The 24,453-nt window shown below is 40.9% G+C and overlaps 1 protein-coding gene and 1 long non-coding RNA gene across 2 annotated transcripts; one reads left to right on the forward strand and one right to left on the reverse strand.

The window, feature by feature from the left end:
• Positions 1 to 181: 181 nt before the first annotated feature.
• Positions 182 to 6,235, reverse strand: tmem72 (transmembrane protein 72). Its single transcript, XM_088304767.1, has 5 exons — positions 5,966 to 6,235; positions 3,319 to 3,385; positions 2,941 to 3,012; positions 1,643 to 1,782; positions 182 to 1,539 (listed from the first exon to the last, which is right to left on the reverse strand). The coding sequence occupies exons 1-5, from the start codon at positions 6,039 to 6,041 to the stop codon at positions 1,130 to 1,132; spliced, it is 765 nt and encodes a 254-aa protein (XP_088160893.1). The 5' UTR covers positions 6,042 to 6,235; the 3' UTR covers positions 182 to 1,129.
• Positions 2,053 to 20,987, forward strand: LOC148329877 (uncharacterized). Its single transcript, XR_015845075.1, has 3 exons — positions 2,053 to 2,256; positions 2,946 to 3,015; positions 20,546 to 20,987. It is a non-coding gene; the product is annotated as an uncharacterized LOC148329877 (long non-coding RNA).
• Positions 20,988 to 24,453: the final 3,466 nt, after the last annotated feature.

Genomic DNA, 24,453 nt, shown 5'->3' on the forward strand with positions numbered 1-24,453 from the left:
ACGGCCTGAACAAAAGAACAACCTCAGCATGGAGACGGACTGACAAAAGAGGCAAATTAAATGCAAGCCTTTTATTATGGCCTACTCATGACCTTAAATGAATCGCAAATCACAGTCAACAATTTCCAAACCATGTTGGATACCTTGACTAATTTTTCAAATTGGTTGGGCGTGTCTGGTCTCACATCCCAGAGACTGGTTGCCATGGTGACCACTCACACTTGGTAAACGCAGACAATGAGGCACCTTGAATGTGACTGTGACACCTGCGCAGGATTTAATTCCAGCTTTTCCCTGTCACATTTGCACACATTTCCACTCGTGCCGTTGAATGAGCGAAACACTTAATCCACTTCAGTGCTTAATGAATAATGCATGAAATATTAACTCGATTGGATGGCCCCGCATTAGTGTCACTGCACCCAGTCCATTTAGCATTTTGCAAATATGGACTAAATCAGACTAAAAGGCACCATGTGTGCCATAAATTGGTCCAAAAGGCTAATCATAAAAAATCACCTTGTAAAAAGCATACACACAACTGAATACACAGTCGCCAACACAGTGGAAAGTCTAAAATGCCATCATTTGGATTTTGAACTGACATCGGGAGCAAAACTCATGAGACCTGATTTAAGAGTTCAAAGGATTAACTCTTTGCATATTTTGCTTTTTCTTTGGCTTGGATTGTCTCCAGTGGAAGGGGAACATTATTGGTTACATTTGACATTTTTTTCCCAGAATGTTCAATCAATTTAAAAACAATTAAATTATGTAGAGAAAAATGATGTGCTTCTATTTGCTGCTCTTTTGACCTTTTGTTGATCTGCATTTTTTTTTTCCAGAAGTGGCTTTTCAACCATCGTTTCATCAAAGCTCCACCGGCCCAACGTTACATTGTTTTACCTCCGACACAGAAGAAGCAACAGATTCCAATCAGACAGACGAGCAAATAAAGGAATGCAAATTTGACCATTAAAAATTTAACAATTTTCCAAGTTCAATAAAACTGCTTTTCCGATGGTGAATGTTTAGGAATGCAATTACTCTTCTTCTCAAATTTTGTTTATTTGTATTTTATCTCAAGTATTGGACAGTTTTAGCACCAATTCAAGGTCAGCAGCGAGCATCAATCCGTGATCATAGGTGTGGTGTCTGAGGTGCTTTCTGGCTCTGAATCTCCCAACTCTGTCATCTCCATCTCGCTCGCCAGCACCTCCTTCCTCTCTCTCATCCACGTGGATCTCTTCTCCTTCCTCTTTCCCTCTTTTGGCGTGTGCTCCAGCTCCAGCATGTTCTGGAAGCTTTCTCCTCCACTCTCAGCCAGGTAGTGGCACTCTTCCCTGGTTGCTAGGGCAACTCTTTTTCCCGTCACCACGTGGAGGGTGGAGCGTGCGCCGTCCGAGGCGACCCCTTCTGTCACACACACTGTGGTGGGGCCTTGGCTGCTGTAAATCTCCTGCGGCCTTTTCCGTGATTTGGTCTTTGTTCTCTTGTGGAGTATGAAGTTGAACAAGGCAGTCACGAGAAGCATGGCCCCTAAAAGGGTAGAAATGTATCAAAATGTACTAAATGGTCTTTAGGTATACAGAATTCAAGGTTTGAGATGATAAAATATACTTTACGGATATATTAAATATACCTGGAATTATTGCATGCCACACCAACACAGGATGCAGGAAGCAAACTACGGACATTATGGAATAATAGAGGAATTTTTGAAATCCTCCAACTTGAGCCATCTTCCCCCATAATGTAAAGAGCTGCCAGTCAGGAGGACAGCTGCAGAGATGGCAGAAAAACTCATCAGCATCAGTGAACCTGCAGCCTGGTCACGCCAGAATTAAATCTGAATTTACATAAAATGGAATGCACCACAAAAAGTCAAACATTTATTTATTTTTTTTTAAATTTTGTACTTTTGTTTTTATGACAATAATAGAATAAAATCATAACTCTAAAGCCGTGTTTGTGGAAGGTTTTGCTGAGTGCTCGCACGTGCGCACTGGCCTATAAGCGAGTTTTAACGTCAATTTGAATGATTGACGTCAAATTAGACCAATCAGTGAACTTGATATTTCCTCATCTTGGACTGAATCCTGACATATACAAGCAGATTGCAATTTTGTCAACCGCTGTATCAAACGTAACCGCGCAACATTAGCACGCTACAAATAATCCCAAATGTCATAAAAAGTATTCCGGAGGGCGAGTTTTTGAATTGCGAAGCATATCTCCTCCAAAACCATCAAAAAGGTAAGAAGGACAAAACACTGTTGTCGATGGCTTGTCTTGGCATTTAAACTGCTTCCGATCGGGTTTATTTTGGATTATTGGCTTTTCTGTTGACAGATTGATCGATTGACGTGTTAATGGACTTGCTGATGTGAAGATGGCACGTTGGTGCGTAAAATTCTATTTTGGTTTCTGACTCGAGTCGTTCTTTACATTGCTGTGAAAGTTCCTACTGTGTGTTTCAGAAGAAAAGGTTTATTTCTGTTGAATATATGCGCGTTCTTTTTTTATGATAATTATTGATGAAGCTAATGTGTTTTTGTTTCTCTTTAAAACATCATGTTACAATTATGAACTTTGAACATTTAGCACAAAAATGAATTAGAGTAGCCTACGAAACGAATTTTGTCAATTTAGACTGAATTGAATATTTCCTCACCTTCTAATTAAAACGCAGCAAAAAAAAAATATTATTGGATGTTTTCTTAAAGATTATCCTGTGGTGTATTGTGTGTTAGGCAGGGTACACACATACCTAAAATGTGGCCAAATTCGAACATTTTCCTCCCCTTGCTCTCAAAATCAGCATATATATCACAATTAGACCAACTCTATTGTATTTTTAAATAAAGGTGAAAGGACTTGAACAAACTAGAAGTTTTGGGGATTATCATGTTGTGGTTTTTAATCAAGCTGTGTACTCACGGCAGGCACATGACCAGAAGTGCATCCAGAAAATAGGCCAACTCAAAAATCATGATGCCAACAGACGACACTCTGGTGAGGAACAAAAAAATATTTCTGAACGTATGCATTCAGCATCTAGAACAGACCTAAATATGTCACTTTGTGTGTGAATTTAAAATTGTCTCTGAATAAAGGACTAGTAATGAACCCATTTGAAAGATGGATTAGCATCATGTGAACCATAAAAAACGCCCCTGGGATCAAAGTCATCACAAGAAAGCTTCTTCTTGGAACAAAACTTAGTAAATAATTGTGAGAGGCTTTCCCGTGACTGTGCTTGGGACGTACTTTGAAAGGACCCCCCCTTGAAAAAACTATTTTGCAACAAGTTCTTACAGCAGGTAGATGCCAAGGCTGTTGAAGTGTCCCTGTTGGAGGGTTTCTACTCCCACAGCACACAACACTGGGAAGAGAATGCAACTGAGGTTAGCAATTTGTGTCCACTAGATGTCAGACTTGGTTCATTGCAAGCAAAAAGTTTTTCTGCACGGGTGGTCTTTGCAATGATTATTTTCCTACTTTCCCCGTGACTATCATAGAAACAAGATTAATACAGATTTGAAACAGTGCTTTGACAAACCATCTCAAGTCCAAATAACTGCAAATAAGATTTGGAATGCATTTTTCTGACTTTCATTCGGATTTTGTTAGTTTTCTCATTTTCGCTTTGCAAATTGGCAATTGGTGAACCATTTTGGGCCCTGAGGCCCGGTTGGTGAATTGCTGGGATTGTAGCTAGACATCTGCATTGACACACTTCCATGTGATTGTCTGATTGGTTTGTGGGCCTTTCCATGGGTTTCTCCTTGTTCGCATTTCTTAATTGTAGAGCTCTCCAGGTGATGATAGAAGGTTCAATTAATTGATGCGCTTGAGTGAACCTGAAGTAAACCGCCACAATTTGTAGCATCCATTCCAAGAGTCCAAAATGTCACGGTCACTCAATTGTGCTAATGGTTTACTTGTGCTCGCAATTTCTAATTGAACGCCGCATTCAACACGGGGCCCTTCAGTAATATAATATTACGACATTTCCTCTCTTTTAACCTCCTGACTTCACAAATGAGCAATGATGCTGTTGTTTAATATCATATATTTGTTTAGTCTGAATGAAAGTATTTTTTGGAAGACCAGCTCGAAACAAGCGATTCTTGGCCGAGACTTGGATTGACAGCGAAGAGCCGAGCCAAGTCCGGCCTGCTGTATCCAAACAGTGAAAAAGAAAAGGTCAGCTTGAGCAGATTCCTGTGTCAGAATGCTGACAGTTAATTAAACGCTTGCAGCTGGCACATGCAACAGCGACCTCTGCTGGCTTGAGTGCTAATGACGTAAAGAAAAGAAAGAACCTACAGTGACACTCAAAGGAGGGGTAATCATATTTTAAGTTATGCTAGTTTGACACTGCTGTGACCTATTTTGAATACAAGAAATATGATAAGTTAGATACTATTTTGCCTTGGAGGTTTTGAGTGAGGCAAACATGGCTAAAGCTCCTTGTGGACTACACATGGAAACAGTTTCTATGGGCGACTTAGCAGAAATGCAGCGATACAATCAGCACCAGAGGGAAATCAGGAGAATTCTGCGAGAAGCTTGCTGCTTATTTATAGGGTGTGAGAGGAATAAACACCGTATGCACACAGACCCGTTGAAAATCAACATAACTGTGCACCCTATGGAATTGTCTGTCCATGGAAGACACACAGAAGCAGACAGACATAAATGTGCACACACACGGGTAATCGCATGAGTGTATAAAACCACATGAGCTCCAACAAGGCCAATAAACCCGCTGGATGCAGAGACATTAGCTGTATGGCGCATGTTTGTGTAAATGAGACGTGTTGGCAACTGTTTCAAGGCTAATGTTTGTGTAGTAGCTAGGGGGATGAGATTTTGTAACCTAGCTTAAAAAATAAATAAATAAATTCTCTTTTTTTGCTGTTTGTTGTGCTTTTATTGCATTTACGGACCTATTTTCTTATATTTGGTATAATATGAGATGTTTGCAGCATGTATGGCCGTATGCCATTGTGATTGGCACGCCGTTGTTGTTGTTTTTGACACATTTTTAGTCCTAACTAAATTTTCAGATCGCCGATTGGAATCGCTAAAGCTAATGAGGCTAACTGCTATTGTTGTCCATCCACCTTCTTATTTTCATTTGTTTTAATTGTCATATTCTCAGAATCTCACAGTCTTTAATAGATTATATCATCTTGTCCGGCGACAGCAGACGGGCGAGTGGAAAGAGGAACTGCAAAATGGTGAAAAGGCGATTAGCGATTTGTTAGCTTCCAGAAAAATAAAGTCGACTAATCAGTTGAAAACCTTGGGTACGAGTGCTCCACTTTATTTCAGCGTGGTGAGGTATCGTAGTTATTAGAGGTCAACTTCACCGTTTGCTGAAGTCTGACTCTGACGGTAAACTTCAAACCTCCTCCAGTGACCAATTGTCGTCTCAATGGCCAATTCGCTAAAGCTCAGTTTATTTAACAGCTGAGTGAGTTTATTTAAGTGCAGTTCTGTGGTGTGATTTGTAATTCATGGTCACTGACATTAGCGTGTTCAGGTGTGCCTTAAGTCTTTTTCCAGTGAATATACTGTATGTTGGATGGTTCAGCTTCAGACACTGGTCATGACCTTTTGGATGTAAGCAGACATCTCGCGTCATTTAACCTTTTGAACGCATCACCAATTTGAATTTGGCTTATTTTATTGGGTAACTGTGACTGTTCAAAGCAGAAAGCTGATTTTCTCAGAGCTGACTTTTGAAATAGTATTGTTTTAATATGGATGAGTGCTGTTCCAGCACAGATTCGGCATCAGATAACATCTTTGAACAGCATGTTGCAACACTCCTTGCCTCATGAAATTCAGAACCTCTGCTGAAGAATCTTTCTGAGCAACAGTTCACATCACAGTCAAGTTTCGTAGATTCTGTCGCGTTTCATCAGAATGAACCAGTCACCATCTTTCCTACCTGTGGCTGTCGAGATGCCAAGAATCCTGCAGGCAATCTCCACCATAATCCAGCAAATGCTCTCTGAGTCGCCCATGACAGCATGGAATCTTCCTCCGGCCCCCCCCCCCAAAAAATTAACCTGTGCTCTTTTGTATGATATCAGAAATATTTTCAGATTAGAAAGTTGCTAGGATAACAATCTGGAAACATGGCTGACTCTCAGCTCAATCGAGACGTGTGCATTAAAAGCCATGTTGTGAGGTTTGAAGCCTCTTAGCCTGGCCGGGTTCGGCCCTAGTAAGGTTTGTGACTCAATAATGACCCTGTTGTTAATCAGTCTTTCTCTCTCTCTCGCGCGCTTGCTCTCTCTCTCTCTTGCACACATATACTCAAACACACACCAACATGCACACCAATTTGACTCAAAAGACAAAAGGGAGAAAATTCTCGGGCGTATCATATTTGCCTTTGTCAGGTGTTCATTTGTTTCGAGGCTACTTTGTGGTCCTTCCATAATTAGATGTAAAACTAACTTATTATGTTAAAACTTAGTCCAATCCAACTTTCAGCAACACAGTCTTTTCTCTCAAGTATGCAGTAATAGACACGATCAGTCTTCTTCCATCCAAAATTCACTTTAAGTGCAGCCCCCCGCTCCAAAAGGAGTAAACAGCACTCTGCATTATGAGCTGACACAGGCTTGGCTGGACGTTTGTTCAGACACAGCGGAGGCGTTTTGGAATGAGCCCGAGTCCCTCACACACGCGCACACACACACACACCCCATCTCCTGGTAGAACCCAGCATAATCTATGTAAATCTTCTTAAAGTCTCAAACAAAGACATTTTTGTCTTTCGGTACTCTTTCACTTGTTTCTGGCTTAATATCGAGGTTATTTGTGGCATTTGTGGTATTGAGTGTCAACAAGTAGTCCAACTTTAAAGCTAAAATTATTGCATGGCATCTTTTATATGAAACGGCCTGAAATGTTCAAGCATCTCCATATGTTACGGAATGCATTACATTTGCGCGTGTGTGTGTGTGTGCACAACTGACCTATGTAACGGTGGTATGTAAAAGTATCAAATTGAATTACCACCGCATAAGGTAATAATGATGGTTATTTCTTTTTCAAGACGTTTCATTTATTTTAACCTCCAGTGTGATTTTGTATTTGAACCACACACAGACAGACACACCCCCCCCCACACACGTGTGAACTGTGACACATTTACTAAACGACTGTTTATTTGACATGGAAGATCCAAAATGATGACAGAAAAATAGCTTACTAAAACATGGTTTACAATATTTGATATGTGTATATTGTAAAAAAGTCTTGTGTGACATCAAGTGAGTTATGTAGAAGTTGACGACAAGCCAGCGGGTGTATGTACCAATTTCCTAAATCTAATGCTGCTCAAGTTGGATTTGGTGTGTGTTGAAATGACGCCCCGACTTGACTTGTGAACCCACATCCCATCCCTTCGTCTTGTAGTCATCGCTGCTTTAAGCTCCTCCTCCTCCTCGCGATGATCAGCTTCACACTCCTCTGCCATTTAGCTGCTTTTTCAGAGAACGCCTGTGCCTCCCTCCTGTCAGTCCTGTGTGGGCATCTGGTGTCTGTCAGAACTCGTGAAAAACATCTCCATTTTTTTATGACACTGCATATGCGAGCATGTAAAATCCATGTGTGGTGTTTGGCGGGCTTGAAGATAACGTAGTTGGCTTCCTGACTTTTGACTTTTGGCATGGGGGGCCCCCTAATGGTTGGAAGCGGTACTTTCCAAGTGTACTTTTGGTCATAATCCAGTTGATTTATTGAAGCCGAGTGACATTTATATGGTCGTACTGACAAGGAAAAAGTGCCTTTTGATTCTCAATCCAGTTTGTATCAATAGGAGGAGGTCAGGAGCATCAACTGAGGAGATAAAGCACAAATGTGAGAAAATATGTGCCTCTGTGTGGTTCTGGATCTTAAAAATATTATATTCTATATCTGTTTAAAGCATAGAGAGGTGTATATGTCAAGGTTGGGATGCTGAAGTTAAATTTCAAGCCCATACCTGTTAGCTTTAATATATTTTTTTGTCATTCAAATGATTGACGTTTCATGAAGTGCAATTTTTACTTGATTGTTTATTTTTCAGTTTTTACTTCTACTCCCAACATTTGAAATAAGGCACGTGTCCTTTTCACTGCTTATTTTGTCCAAATAGTCTTATTTAAGAGATTTTTTTTCAATGTTGTTGTCTATAAGTCAGGTACTTGCGTTTTGTGGCAGCTGTAAAGTGCCTTTGGCTTTCAAAGTCTGTACTTCTGCTTTAATAAAGAATGTGTGTGCACTACCAGTCAAAACATTTGGAAACACAAAAATCATATGGTCGCAAACATTAAGAGATCAAAAAAGTCAAGCTATTAACGTTTGATAATGCACAGCTGGGAACTGAAAATCATTCCAGGTCATAAAGCATCATCCACACCATAAAGCTGACGGCGAAAGTACCAATGTGTGCTGAGATGTTATCTGGGCAAAAGGTGGCTACTTTGAAGATTTGAAATGATAAAAAAAAACTATTCTGTTTCGATGATGAGAAGTTTACCAAAGAATTTCTTCGATACTTCATGACATGGCAATTTCATTTTAAATAACCAATCACCTGATAGACTTTTTATCTTGTGCAGAAACGGAGCCAAATTCTTACTCTTTGCTCTCTTGCAGAGAAAATGTCAAAACAAAACAAAAACAAAAAGATTCCATCAAATATGCTCACATACAGTGTCGGCATGTTTTGCAGACTAAACAGATAAACGAAAGTCCAAGTGAGTTTGGCCTTGGCACTGACAAATTCCCATTTTTGTGCTCCAGGCCATTCTCAAGTGGAGTGAGTGCAAAGTCTGTAAAGTATTCACTGGGTAACCGAAACCCAAGCCTCTTTGTTCCCTCAAGATTCATGGCAACGTCCCATGCGGCACGCTTGGCCCAAGTTGTCGCATATTTTCTTTAGAAATTTAAATCGGAGGGAAGAGTTAGCGCATCTAAAAATGTTTTCTGAGATTGAGGAATTTTAATAAATATTTCCATATTGGCATTTCTGTCATTTCTCGCGCTCCAACTTTAGTCACATGAGTATGCTCCTCATTTCTTGTGTGAAAGAAAAGATTTCATAGTAGCCTGGCCCGCCGGCTGTAAAGTTTACCCGCAGTGGCTGCGGCGATTTCAGAGAATCCCTACGAGCATGGCGGGGGTTCTTAGAGGACGAGGAAACGCTGTCGTATATCACGCAGGAGTGTGTGCTTGGAGGCTGATGGATGTCGGCTCGCTGTAACCTTTCATCACTTCCACTGACATTGAGGGTCTGGTTGGGTTTAAGAGCAAAATCCTTTTACTGTACGCTCCGTTTGGGCAGCGCTAAAACATACTCATGGCTGATCTATATCATGACCAAACAAAGCGACATTTGGTGGACATGGGCGCGTGTGAACCTGGGGAACATGCTTTTTTTCCCCGCCGTACTACAATAAAGTGTAATTGCGCATCCAGTCCACTAGTCGGCAGTGGCGCTCTCCTTGGCATAGGTGTACCTAATGTTGTGGCCATTTACCTGTTGTTTTCGTCACATTAAGACAACAAAATTAGAATGAAAGAATGCCCGCTGATGGGGACATATTAAAAAGGATTCCCCCTTGCTAGATTGAACTGAAATAATCCACTTTAAAGTGTTCGATTTCACATTTTATAATGATGAGCCACGTTTAAGCGGTCCTGAGTATATTGCCCAAAATTCATAATCCATCCGTCCAGCATCCATCCGTTTTCTATACTTTTGATTCTAAATAGGGTCGCAGGTGTGCTGGAACACATCCAACTGTCTTTGGGTGAGAGATTATGGGAAAAAAATATTAATCACGATTATTTTTAGTAATAATTGAAATCATGATTATTCAAACGATCTTTTTTTTTTTTTGGTACAAAACAAAAACATTTTTACACATAAAAAACGATTAAAAATCCCATTCTTTGAAACATTATAATTACGTAGGTTCCTTTTTGGGCCAAACAGGATTTATAAAATTAGTTATTTAAAAATGTATAAAAATGCTCAATTTCAAATTTGAGGAGTAAATACATCGTCAAAACACAACTGTGGTTTTCTCCCATCAATATTCGACACAGGTGAGATTTGCATCCTTTCTTTAAGACGCATTATACCATTACATTGGGCATCCCACTCTAGAAAACGAAATCATGTCTTATTTGAACCATTATTGGTCACGCCTGCTTTCAGTGCAGTCATTACCCCCCCAAATCCTTTACACATGCTTGTGTTTTAGGATTGGCGTGCAGTGGTCAGGGTGAGGGCCGTGCTTCAGCTTCTTTAAGCGTTTCCATGCTGCAGCCGAGCTGTACCCATCGTGCCAATGACAAGAGACGGCGATCAAGGACAAGCTCCTCTGAGATCTTGTCAGCTGATAGTGTACAGTGTACTGGCGCTCAAAGTGCACTAAGCCATGGAAGCAGTCCTGCTTTTCAGCACGACTACGGAATGTGGGGAGTCGAGTTGAGGGCGAGTGCTTTCAAGAGAGAAAATGCAGTGATTGGGTTCAATTTGTGAGGACTCCAAAATGGAGTCAGGCATCGTGAAGGGACAGATTGGTCAAATAATTTCTCCGTGGGCGATAAAATATCAAACCTTTAAGTCAGACAACTCATATGCATGATTTAGCGGATTAAAATTTTTTTTTAATAATTTTGACTATCAAAATATGTAAGTCTATCCTAATAATCAGTCAATTGGCTAAAAGCGCTCCCGAAAGAGAATATAGTGTAGCATCATCTTAAATGATGAAATCACATCTAGTCACCTTCATTGCCTCACAGACTGTTGGAACTTGCAAAGCACTCGCAAGAATCCATCGAACATGGTCGGTCGGCCGTAAGGTTGCAGCCAAACATTACTGCAGTGCTTCTCAGTTATTTTCTGTTACGCCCCCCAGCACGAAAAAAATAATTGCGCCCCCACCCCATCACCCACTCTCCCCCGCTGCTATAAATAACAGCATTTTCATTGCAAAAGAAAAAAAAAAACTACACCGTAGATATAATACTCGCTGCGCAAAATGGCCAAGGAGAGCGCCACTGCCAACTAGTGGAGTGGAGGTGCAATTACACTTTATCGCATTACGGCGGAAAAAAAGCATGCTCCTCAGGGTCACCTGCGCCCCCCTCAGCACCGCACAGCGCCTCCCCCCACGGGGGGCCCGCCCCACTAATTGCGTGAGTTTTACATGAAAGAGTTTTTAAGAATAAATAAATTAGAGTGCAGTACCAAGTAGCAACCCTGGAGTTCTGTGACTCAAATTTGATTTTGTTCTGTAAGGTCCGACTGTCTGCGTGGCAGTCAAAGTGTCTGAATGAGCAATTGACAGTTCCTCCTTTGCCTTTCAATAATTATTTTCTTTTAGCAATGTGGGAAAGTTGCCTTTAGTTGTGCTCAAATTTGAAATTTCATTCACCGTGAATTTTGTGTAATTCATCACAACAATATTTCTCAATCAATTTTATTTCCACCAGTGCGCATCAACTGCAACGTGTATGGGAAAGTTATTTTTAGATGATAACTGTTAACACCAATTGATTTTTGTTTAAAACCCAAAACAAAAAAAAAAGCATTTTTCTTCTATGGGAAAGGCATTTTTAGTCTGTTTATGATTCGAGTGATTCATGACAACAGCATTTCTGCTCCGCGTTATTGGAAGAGGCGGCTTTGATGACGGAAATGCCTCGGTGGTTTATTCTGGCTTTTCCAAACGTGTTGGTGTGATGCGAATGACGCAAAGTTTCTCATTGGTAAAAGCGGTGACCTTGATTTCATGGCGATAACAGCTCCGGCATGCCTCGAGCGCGCGTATATTTGTGCGAGCACCTGTCACACGCACACAAATCACTTTGGACTCTCGGGAGGACACACATGAAGAATTCTCCCCAATAGCAGTTTCCATGTTGGAATGCGCTAACACGCTATGAGTGACAACAGATGGAGGAGGGAAACAACTTTGTGCTTTAGAATGGAAATAACAAATGAGGCAAATGTCATATATCTCTCAAAGAGAGACAATTTTCTTTTGAAATTCCGTCAGATGAAATGAAACACAGAAGATGTTTGGTGGGAATTTCTACAATGGAACGGTTAAACTGCACAAAGTGAACTGGAAAAAGCGAGAATTAATTGGCCAGTGGGGTCAAGACGGACGGATTTACGCCGCCACTTTGGAGGGATGCGTTGCCGATTATGTTGGTGGTGTTCGGTCATTCGGGCCTGACCTTCTTCTCTGATGATCTGGTGACCCCACTTGACCACACAGAAGTGCTCCATCAGCAGGGTCTCGAATGCACTTTGACCTCTTCTACCGATGCAGCTTTAGTGTTGTAGGACATGTGTAAGTGCGAGGATGTTTTGAACGCCCTGCATGTGCTCAGCCTCTCGGTACGCTCATCGCCATGGTAACGGTAGCCATGATTTACACTGCACGTGTATTTGTCGAACCTGTACGTTCGGCATGAATGAAATGATTTAAGAAAGAGTGATTGATTGAAGGTTAATGTTAAGGTCAACCGGATTTCATAAACCTGAGTGCTTTGCACGGTGTGGAAAGCCGAAGCTCTCAATTGTGCATATTAAGAGAAATGGGGACTGTGAGGTGCAACATCCCCGGGGGGCTTTTTTCCAGTCCAGGTCATTTATCTAAATAGAGAAACTCGCTGATGGTAGTAATAAGTCATACATTGATTGTGTGGTCATGTAGAAAAGCTTGGTGTGGCGGCTTTACGCGATGAAAAGCATCTTCCACACACCAAGTGAATACGCAATGAATGAGCGTGATTTATTTACACCGATTGTAGGGAGAGAAGAAAAAAAAATGCTTTCAGGTGAAGAGAATAATTGGATCAGCTGAAGTGTGCCTGGATTGCATTTTCCAATAGTTCCGATGCTTGCTGTGTCAGTTTCGGGTCAAAGCGACTCTCCAGATAGTATGTTATCATTTGACTTGTAAAGAATTTTCGTAATTACAAATGTCGGGAGCTCTGGAGTCCATCTAAAAATGCCATTTAAAAAAAAAAAAAAAAAAAAATGTATTTATTGTTCAGTTTTTTTCCATGTTCCAGTCAGTTCTTGCCAGTATTGGAGTTAGTGTGTGGGAGGTGGTTTAACAAGGCATGTTTTAAAAATAAATAAATAAATAAAAAAAAATGTAAAAAAGGGGAAAAAGAATGGGCTTAATATATTTATTAAATAAATAAAGGCTTAACATCCATAAACATGTTATTACCGCTTAGTAGAAAACGGTCTTATAACGTGAGGCTGTCAGCACTCGCATTGATTGACTCGGCTTCTTTAACTTTTGTCCACATCACCTCAAGCAATGTCGTAAATTTAGATCCATCATCTCACGGTGCGTCTGCCTCTTGCTTCCGCGACAGCAAATCAACCCTGAGTGAAGACAGCAAGTGTGACCCCGCCATTGAAATGTGACAGCACCGGTTGTAAGTAATGTTTCAAAAATGACTGAATTATAATCATGTTAGCCTAACATTCTCATCAAAATGCAATCAGGCAAAAACGGAAAAGATCCGACTTTTGCCACCATTCTAAGTTTCACTTTCACTTTTTCAACACAAGCACAAATTTCCCTGAGCAGACGCTCATAGCACCCCTCAGCTCGTTCGGCGGCATCACGCCAGACCTTATGCAGGAGTGCCAGCTGATCCTAAGAAAACACACAACCTAATTAGACCTGAGCGTCACATCATTTGTCACCTCGGAGTAACGCAACTCTAACGCAAGCTCGTTTTCCGTTGTGTGAAAGTTGGTCACAGAAATATCGACATCTTGCATGATTTTTTACTTTAGGAGAGTGTACTTTTGTGTTGCCTGTAAAGTGTTGGTGCCCCACATGTTAAAAAAAAAAAAAAGAAATCGAAGACACTGATGAGCTCATTGAATGAGCTCAAAAGTCTCATATGTGTATGACTTCATACTTTTAGTTTGCAAGATTTTGAGCTTAAGGCAAAATGGTGGATCAGAGAGTGAAGCTTAGCATTAATACCTAAATGATGATGATTCAGTGGTTCTTCTTATTTTAACATAATTACCAGACATGAGCATGCGTGAGCCCATCACTCACACGTGACAAAGAGCAAACCCACGGAGAAGAAAAGCGATTCATTTTCAGGTGAGAAAGAGAAGATATGCTTCCCAGTGCTTCGGATGTTTCCCCGAGGGTGCCGTGAGATGAGCCTGACCTCAGTACAAAAAACAAACGCAAGATTTTCAGTCTGGTGTCATTTATTTACAGAATGCAAAAAAACTAAAAATAAAATTGCGAAGAGATTTACAGAAAGTTTCAACTCTGGCATGAATTCATTGGTAATTGCATTCCGCCCACAACCGAGTTGTCGTCAAACATGAGCGGCGATGTAAAGAGGAGAATATACATCGATTTGTGTAAGCACAGGAAATCTGAATGAAAACATCGCTGGGGAAAAAAACCAAAATTTACTTGAAATTTAATAGAAAATCACCAGATGCACTCGGACAGCAGTTGAGAAATTTGAAGAGACAGAATAGATGATAAAATGAGCTTTAAATATGTCATTAGAGAATAAAATGAATGAGCTTGAGAGAAAATTAATTATTTTGTTGTACAATCATCAAACAGTAAACGACTCATTTTTTCAACTTAAAAAACTGCGGCTTGTATATCGTTTTTTTTTTTTTTTCTTCAAAAAGGCGTTGCTGCATCTTATATGCCGGTGCGCCTTATAGCTTGGAAAATTCGGTCATCATAGCTTAACTTTTGCAACAACAAGGACCTTTGGCTAAAATGCAATGTGGGATTTGAGTTAAGGAAATCTGTCAAACACTTTAAGACTGGTGCACTCTTGGCCGGGAACCAATCACGCGCCTTGTATGAGCCAACTCACCTCTTTGAAACGATGCATTTTCTGCAATATGACTGCCGATATGGTTGTATTTGAGATTTTCGATCAAGTCGGCACAAAATCGCTTCAGGCTGTCTTTGCAAGTAATAATTGCCCAAGCTGGGCGTACGTCTTCTCTGGTGTGGGTGGGAGGAAACCCGGATAATCCATCAAGATCACCCCATTAATCTCCAGACAGATTCGATTCAAGAAAAAAATAATGACATCTGCCAAAACAATAAAACACAGCAAAAAAAAAACCAAAACAATCCCACCGTGGACGCTCAGCCACTCAAAGTTGACATGTGAGCAAATATTTGAGCAGGGGGATCGCAAATTGGTGTTCCGTCATTGTTTTTCCGCCCACGTTTCCTTGTGGAGAACATGCGACGGGGTGCTGCGTGGCGATTGGGATTTCATGGGATGAAACGGCGAGGCAAGTCACATGAGCAGAAAACAAAACGCGCCTCGCTGGACTCGTTAAGCGTTGAAAATGTCTTCCTCAACCTGAACCGAAGGAGAATGTTAATAGGTTTCAAATTAACTTTGTTTAGTTGTCCAAATACTTCTAAGCCTCTCCATGCCGCCGCCACAGCTGTGCAAATACGAACAATTTACCCACTGGGAGTATAATTTTCATTTCATACAAGAACCCCGTGGCAGACGTAGACAGACAAGCAGATCGAGTTCAGACCTTGGAAATAAAATATGGGGGGGGGGACCCTAATCTGTCAGTTTTTGAACTGGCAAGTTGATCCCAAACCACATACATGCACCCTGAAGAGGGGAAGTGCTCTAATCTTTTCCAGAGGTAGCCTTCAAATATAATCATCGGATATATTTATGCTTATTTTGGAATGGAATGAGATGTATTTGGGTTGATATTACTCTCATGAAAAAGATGCTATATTTAAAATGTTTCAGGCAGGTTTTCTATTATCCTTCAAGTATTTTCCTAATTATCCTTTATATTTACACTTTTTAAGAGTTTGAAGTTCTGAATTGGTCCATTTTTGTCTAGAAAATGGAACAATAACGTTTTGAAATTAACTTGAGTAAAGATAACTTAAAATTACTATTTTGTGACAGAACAGAGGCTAGACTTTCGACCTGGCAAAACCAGGTCCAAGTTGTGGCGCAGGTCCAAATGCTGGGGGGGGGGGGGCTGTCAGTTCTGATGAAGCCGACGGACAGCAGGCAGCAATGGCAGGGTCACGTGACGTTGTTGTTGCCCTCGACCCGGTAACAAGACATCCCTTATCAAAATCACAGCGCGACACCGAGCTGCTAACAAAGCTCTCCTGATAACACCGAGTCGGAACAAGCAAAGGAAGAGCGACGAGGATTGTAAAATATGCATCAAAGTTGAAGATAAACATTAAAGAGTTCCGTGTGGGCAATCAGGCGATCAGCAGTTCCAGGTGTGACCAGTCTGAGTAACCATTCTTATCATCTTTGTTTAGGCCATTTTTTTTTTTTTTAAATCCAGCTTTTGAGTTCGAAGAGTTGCCGAGACTGGCAAAGGTTGCTCTCATTCCTTTAATTGTCTCTATCTCATTAAGTTCAAGTGAAAGCCGCAACATTTGAATAGCGAGCATACCGACATCCGCAGATGGACGTCCAGTTAGTCGCAGGCCATGCCGGCTCACATTTGGACGGTCGCTCACCTTCCCTCCAGCCGATGATCACAGCTTTTTGACCGTTTAAACGAGCCCCGAATGCTCTTGATTCCCTGTTAAAGGCGTGCATACTTTTGTAAAGCGAGGAAGTGAAAGACACGGTTGCAAAAGACTGGAGCCTTATTTTACATTCACCTCCTGAAACCTTTTCAGCTCTCACACACAAAGTGCCTTTTGTCTGGAGAGTGTGGGGTTAACAGAGACTTGTTCGGGTCCACGGCCGACGCTTCAATTCCCAGGCCCTCACACATGCACCTATGATACAATTCTACTGTACTTTGTCAGCTACGTGCTAAATATATTGGAAGATGGCGACGAGTGCTGCTCTGATAAAGATATTGAACGCTTGCTAAGGGATTGTGGGATTTTTATGTTTAGCAATTTGGTTTGCCAATTTGCATGGGGTTTTTTTCTCAAAAGAAGGCCCAGTCTCAACAATTCAAAGCTGTACACGTCATCACCTGTTATAGAAGTTAAGATGCATAGAAAGTCAATAATAATAATAAAATGATCAAATATAATATGATGACTAAAACACCAGTTTAGATTTTTATTGATTTATTTAACATGTATACGCGCGCGTGGGGGTGTGTGTGTGTGTGTGTGTGTGTGTGTGTGTGTGTGTGTGTGTGTGTGTGTGTGTGTGTGTGTGGGTGTGTGTGTGTGCGTGCGTGTATATGGCCACTTGACTAGGTGGTTTAAGACCCTTTAAAACCTGAAAATGTTGACATACTCAACTGACCAGACCCCTTGAGGGGAAAGTTGAAAGACTCAAAGCGGTTAATTCGGCAAGAAAGACCACCCATTATTGGGTTGTGCGTGTGTGCGTGTCACATTGTGCCCTGCTATTAATTAAAAAAAAATAAATAAATAAAAATTGGCAATATGCCCTGCATGCATATATCGAAGGAATTGCTTCTGCTTCACGTGTGTGATTTGAGAACAACACATTTTGAATTTGTATTTGTGAGAGAGGTCAAAGAGTGACTTGGGTCTTTCGGAGGTCTAACAGATCCTGAGAATGAGTCGCATTATCGCAGACAGGTGACAAATTGACGGAAACGCTGAAGAAATGCGTGCAGGAACCCCTGCAGGGGATCGGGTGGCTGCTGTTAAGCTGCTGAGGTCAGCTTTTTTGCAGACTTCTCTGTCACCAGTAGGGGTGCTCTATAGTTCAGGCAATACGTTAAATAAATCTCAATTTTTTAAATGTATTTTATTTATTGATTTATTTATTTTAGTATTTTTTCATTTATTTATTTATTTTTTGGGGCCGTGGATTATATACAGGTGCGCCTTATAGTCCGGAAGATGCAGTGCATGTGTGAATACATTTGAGATCATCATTATTTTTAGTGTATAAATTTTGCGACATTTTCTTTGTTGGTTTGCTGCTACGGTAGTGTATCTCATTATTGCATAAATTTCCAGCGTGGTTGAATTTACAGGTTCCCACGTTGATGATGATCGCATCACACCTTATTGTCGGACAAAATTACGACATGCAGCCGTTGAGGCGTATGAACACGCTGCAAGAATTAAGGAACAATTTCATCCTACCTACAGGAAGAGACAATGGACGAGTTGAGTGTGTCGTTCCACACACACACACTTTCACTCAGCTGGAAAGATTTTCTACAAGACGTTCAAGTGTGCCTTTGGGATTTTTTTTTTTCATTGGTGAAGCATCGTAAGACGTTGTGGGACTGTAAGGAAGAGGCCACTTCAGCCAAGTTGTCCTCTCGGTCCCGCTCTTTTCAGAGTGCCACCCTCTCTGCCGTGTGCTGCGTTAATGAGGAACAGAGCGTGCTTGCTTGCTTGCAACCTCTAATCAAAGCCAGCTCCGCAAACAGACCTTTAGCAGGCCCATCATTTCTCTCACTCGTTTGACGTTGTCTTCTAGATCATCTGTGATTCTCTTGTCTCTGATTTTCACACACTCCGGCTTTGTCCTTCCTCTCTCTGTTTTTTTTTTTTTTTTCTCAACCTGCATCCCTCTGTCGTCAGCTGTGCTTTTTGAAGAACACTGATGATATCCGTGCTCTGCTGATTAAGACCCTACAGGAGGCCGGCGGGATCACACACTTCATTAAGTCATTCAGTAGTTAAAAAAAAAAAAAAAAAAAAGGATCTTTGACGTCTTTAGCCGTCAATGGCAGTTAACGAGTTAAGTATACACAGGTCATCATTTTCAACACATGAAGCAAACATAGACCAATTACTTCCTACCCACCTTGTGTTTTATTGATTCATCTTTGCAATTTACTCGAATTAATGGAGGTCAAAGTTGTTTTAGGTGCCGGCACGCCCATGAAAAATCGCCCGTTTCCTGACGGCGAGACTTCAAAAGTAGTCCATCAGGATTGATAGCACGTAACAATATCGTGTCTTTGCTTCGCGGCTCTTGTCATTTCCTCCTCCTGATTTATTAGATTTTGATTGCAGCGACAGACGAGCATCCCCCTCATATGTTCAACCTTTCTGTCATTCGGACTGACATCTGTAGCTTCGACTCTCGCTTCAAAATGCCTCCGCCGGTGTTTTATCTTGTGACCTGGCCGTGGCGAAGTTGTAAAACGACAGCAGCTGTTTTGTTACGGCTCAGCAGAGGACCGAGAATAGAAAGACCTCGGGGGGTTGCCCCAAAACGAGGGCGACAAAGGGAAAAGGGGGGACCTGGTGACTATCGGGGAGGGAAATGCTTTCTGCACCTTGTAACGACGCCATGATGAACGATCCGTGTGAGTTGTATGATGTGTCCGAGCTGCGGGATCCTCGGCGGGATTGTCTTAAAATTGGGCTTTGATGAGCTTTTAATATGAATTCCAGAATGCAAGTTGGACTTTTGGCGAATTGGACACAGACGTTTAACATTTTCCCACATCTTTGATTGTTCACGTTGATACACGTTTAGTGATGGTGTCCGGAGCCAGAAATAAGAGCCAGCATCGTTTTTCATCGCTCATATAGATTCATGGGAAAGGGGCGACGAAGACGACGTTCTTTTTTTTTTTTTTTTTTTTTTTTTAAAGACTAAGATTAATAGCGCCCACACTGAATATTTTTATATTGTTTGATCAGTTAATAACTCATTAGATTGCTTCCAATGAATGTTTTTCTGTGCGTGAACGTACCTAACTAGCAAAGGCTGTGAAGTGATTTACGTCTTGTGGGCTTTCAGCTGTTTCTGGCACGGCTTCACCTGTTTCACTATCTCACAGAAACATGTCTTGGCCGCATATCAGCTTGACGACAAACTTGGATCAATGGCTTTGACGGTTTATGTTATGCATCGCTGACACAAAGCGATAAATGAATGGGGAGATATTAACAGGCTCCACATGTTTGCTCCACAAAACAAGTTTAATCCCATAATTGTATCGGGCTGACGCCACGGACGGAAAATCGAAACTTTTTGCATTAGGAATGGAGCAGAAAGTTTTTGTTTTTTTAATCAAACATTGTGTTCATATTATGTCCTTAAATCCTTCAAGACTTTCTATTTCGCTTTTCTAAATGCTGTGGAATTTTTAATATTTCCCCTTTGCGAAATCTGCTTCAATAGAATGGCAAGCTCAAGAAGATCTACTGTACAGCAAAAGCATTCCTTACATTTGGAAAGTCCGCATGGCAATCGTTTATCACACGTCTTGACAAGTCCATTCGACTCCTCAAAGCATCAACTTTAAGGGGTCTCGGGCGTTTTCTTGAGGGTTGCCCTGAAAAATTGCCGTTCCTTCGTCTGGACAGCGCCAGGCGTTAAACTCCGTGGAACGACAAGCACCTTTAATGAAAATCATGCACATGATTCAAATGAAAATTGATTGCTTTTTTTTTTAGTGTAAGTTTTCCTCCATTTCTGCATTTTTGGACGACTGTAAAGCGATTATCTGCGTCGTTGTTCCTCCTTTGTTTCAACATCAATTGCTGAATAGTGAGCGGCGAGGCCATTGAGGTGGTCCATATGGCGGCATGAAGGTGGAGGGCTCGTGACTCTCTGGAGGATGTAGAGGAAACCAGACAAAAGCTCAGCCAGCAGGCCCTCAGCCTCCAAAGCCTCAATGGAGGAATGGGTGGTCCCCCGCTGAGACCGGTTGCCTGTACGCTCTCAAAGCGCAGTCTGATCTGTGGAAACGGGCCACGCCGCCATCCGTAGACCCTTCCCCCGGAGTCGTCTGCTCTCTCTTCTAAGTCGTTAAAGAATGTTCAGATTTCCACAGTCATCATGATCAATATTCATGTTTGCTTAGTTGTTGCTGAATGTACATTTAAAGATTTGCTTGGAGTGATAATTGTCACCCCAAAAGTTAGCCCGGGACTTTGGTTGTGCTTTGGTGTTAGCGCTAGCTTACTTTGCAAGATGTTTGTGTTTTGTTTGTGTTTTTTTTAAACAAAAACTGTGGCAGGGCAGACTACATCTTTTCTGGATTTGATTATGCTTGACAAAACGATTTTATTCGATATTTGAAAATGGTCTCTTTCCTCTTTTTGGCATGGTATGGCTTCGGAAATGGTACAACTGTCACAATTAAACTGTCAAAATAATTGTAACTGATCGTTCTCTTCTATTTATTTCTTTTTTTATTTTTAACTTACAGTTGATGGTGTTTGGATCACTTGGGAAAAAATGTTCAGACAGCGTTATAATAAAATGGTTTGAAATGTTTTTTTTCTAATTTGCAGTGTTCGTATGTCGATATTCGTCACATGATAGTCAAAACAAACGTGGTACACCACAAAGTTCTTGTAGGTTTTATGTTTTAAATGCTTTGCAATAACGAATCACGACACTGCTAATGCGTCTCGCCGAGTCGCATACGTACCTAAATCAAATTGTAAAACCATATAAATGCAAGGAGCAGTTTCAGAAAAGTCCTGGGAGGAAAATCAGCTGGTGCGCGTGTTATTGTCACTTTACAACTTGTCTGGAATGCGTATCATTGCTTCTTTTTTTTTTTTTTTTTAATATTGTGTAGGCTTATGTAAACCAGGCTGATTTTAATGACGTGAAATGTTTGCAAAAAGTTTAAAAACGAATTTTATTTCAAACTTTTGATCGTTGCCATGGAAACAGTGCATTAGTGAGGCCTGGGATATTTCAGTTGTAACCGTGTTTTAAGAGAAAAAGTGGATCCAAATTGGCTGAGATAAACCTTCAATAAATTTCTCAGGTTCTACAAAAAAAAAAAAAATTCTTGGGACAGCTGCTGCTCTGACGGCCAGACAAAAAAACCCAAAATCAACATGTGTTTCACACTTGGATTCAGAAGCAGTCTGCTGGTGCTTGCATCTAAAGTACAGCAAGAGTGCATGACTGATGCAAAGAACAGGAGATGGACCCCTGGAGTGAGACCTCCCGAAACACGCAAGCAGATTGGCCACAGAAGTTGACACGGAAACTTCTTTCAAATCCAAAGACAAATACGAAAGGCAAAGTCCACCATCAGGCTCCTTACAAATATTGCCAAGCACTTCAGAAAATGGATGAATGGACCTACCGTATTTTCCGGACTACAAGCCGCTACGTTTTCCCTCAATTTTGAATCATGCGGCGAATACAAGGGTGCAGCTTTTCTGTGGATTTTTCTTTCACCGGTAGGGGGCACTTTGGAGTTCGGAAAATACACTAAATAAATCTAAATGTTTTTTTTCTGTTCTGTTTTAATTAGCAAAGTTGTTGCCGTGTTAAAAGTTCAAATTCACAGTACAAAATCGTTCTGTACATGCAGGAAACAACTCATTTGTTTCAACATAGAAAACTGCGGCTTATTGCATGGTGTGGCTTGTATATCGTTTGGTTTTTGTTTTGTTTTTTTCCAAAAAAAAGAGTTACTGCGGCTTATATATAATATAATATAATACAGAATTATGAAAATAGATGTACCATTCTAAACTTTATGCAGCCATTTCAATCACAATCTGTTCGGAGTTTCTAAAATGAGACGCGTTCAGATTCCAGATCTGAATCATGATCACGAGTGAATCCGTTTGTCGTCGTGTTGTCCAAATTCAATCAAAATTGCTCACAACTTATAGAAACGGAGGCACCTACTGAGCATGACCTCAGCTCTTGTGGGAGCTAATAAACGAATCGCAGTGAGCCAATTTGTTGTTGCACAACCACTTTTGCAGCTTGCCTTCACTTTTCAAGAATTTATCAAGCTACGTCTTTCTACAGAATCCTGGCATTGAGACAAGACGTGAGTGCTTCATACCGGCAAGATGCTCCCACTTGAAACTTATGTAATCACGCATTTCTATCAACCCCAACAATCGAAAATAAATCTTGCTAAGTTTGTAGACAATGTTGCCTGTTGGATTGTGTGCTTATGATGACTTCCACATTTGTTTGCATATTCTTGACGAAGGAGCCACGTCTATGACGTCCAACGTGACCGTGCCACTTGCATCATCGAAAGATATTTGTAAGCTAATAATTATAATGAATAATATAATTAATATATTATATAATATTGGATGATTGGATTCAAAGTAGAGCATAATTTTAAAAAAATAAACAAGCAACAAGTGAAGGTGGCTTCAGTGAAGGCGGTGATTCCGTCTCAATTTTTTTTTAGTCTGCCTCTGTCTCGCACGTCTGCGGCTTTCTATTGTAGCCTGTGAGATAAGTCAACACAAAACCATTCAACGATCAGCTGATGCTGCTTATTGGCTCATCCTCACCATCCAACTGGTCTCCATGGCTTCTTCCGAGTTTGAAAATGTCAAATCTAGACTTCAACTTCAAACCGTACCGCCCCAATAATAAAAAAAATAAATTCTCTGTTGCACGTGTCATTCTGCTTGACAGCTTCGTTCTTTTCAATTAAAAGTCGGACTTGTTTCACTTGACCTAAATGCAGCCTTAGACATGAACATGCATAGAACACCGCTGACATTTCAAAGCGCCATGTCTGTGGTTATGTGGTTACGTGATTTGTGTTGTGTGTTTCAATTTTGGCAGCATTGGACTACTCATTGCGAAAAGTAACTCAAAAGCCAAATTGTACTTATATTTTGATCCCAGATCTCTCCATTAGGAATAAGTTTGACACACATATATTTTATTAATGTAATACACACGCCCACGCGTGTACTCTGGAGTGTTTGTTCTGAAGATGAAAGTCAAATGTCTGGAAACAGACTCCACATCTGCAACCTGTTAAACACTCTAACGATACTGGCAGCAGCAGCAGCATACACACACACACACACACACACACACACACACCGCCACACACACACACGCACGCACACAGACTTCTTCATCTGAAGTGTACAGCAGGCAGCGTCGAAGAAATTGTTTAGAGATTCCCTCAAACAGTGCTCCCTTACGCATACAGTCTCGGGGTTCTTGTTTGCGTTCCAGCACGGGTGTTTTTTCTTCATCCCTCTCTTCTGTTTTTTGAAACAGTCGCTCAATGTAACCGAACACTTCACCTTCATGTGAATCGGCTCCAGTTACGCGCTTCACTTTAAATTAATTTGGCCTAATGAAGACCCCGAGACAAGACAAACCATGACTAAAAACAAACGTACGCGTTCAAATGTCTCCTGCTTTTTCTCAACATACATGTTGGAAATAAACACTTTGCGTTCAAGTTTCAGCCCGTGAGACGTTTGCTTTGTTTTTTGCAGAATTCACATCAGTGTTGATGATTGTCATACAATTATGACTTAGTATATTGGCTTTTTTTCTCCTCAGTGAATTATGGTTTTATGTCTTATGCAAAATTAAGAATTTTATTACATTATTACATTTTGTTTCTCAGAAATTATGTTTTGTCTTCTAATATTATTACCCAGTTGTAAAGTTGCAGATTTTTGGGAATGTGCGAGGAAG

Source organism: Idiotropiscis lumnitzeri, chromosome 9, assembly GCF_059441095.1.
Source record: "Idiotropiscis lumnitzeri isolate Australia: NSW breed Sydney's pygmy pipehorse chromosome 9, RoL_Ilum_1.0, whole genome shotgun sequence".
Lineage (NCBI taxonomy): Eukaryota > Metazoa > Chordata > Actinopteri > Syngnathiformes > Syngnathidae > Idiotropiscis > Idiotropiscis lumnitzeri.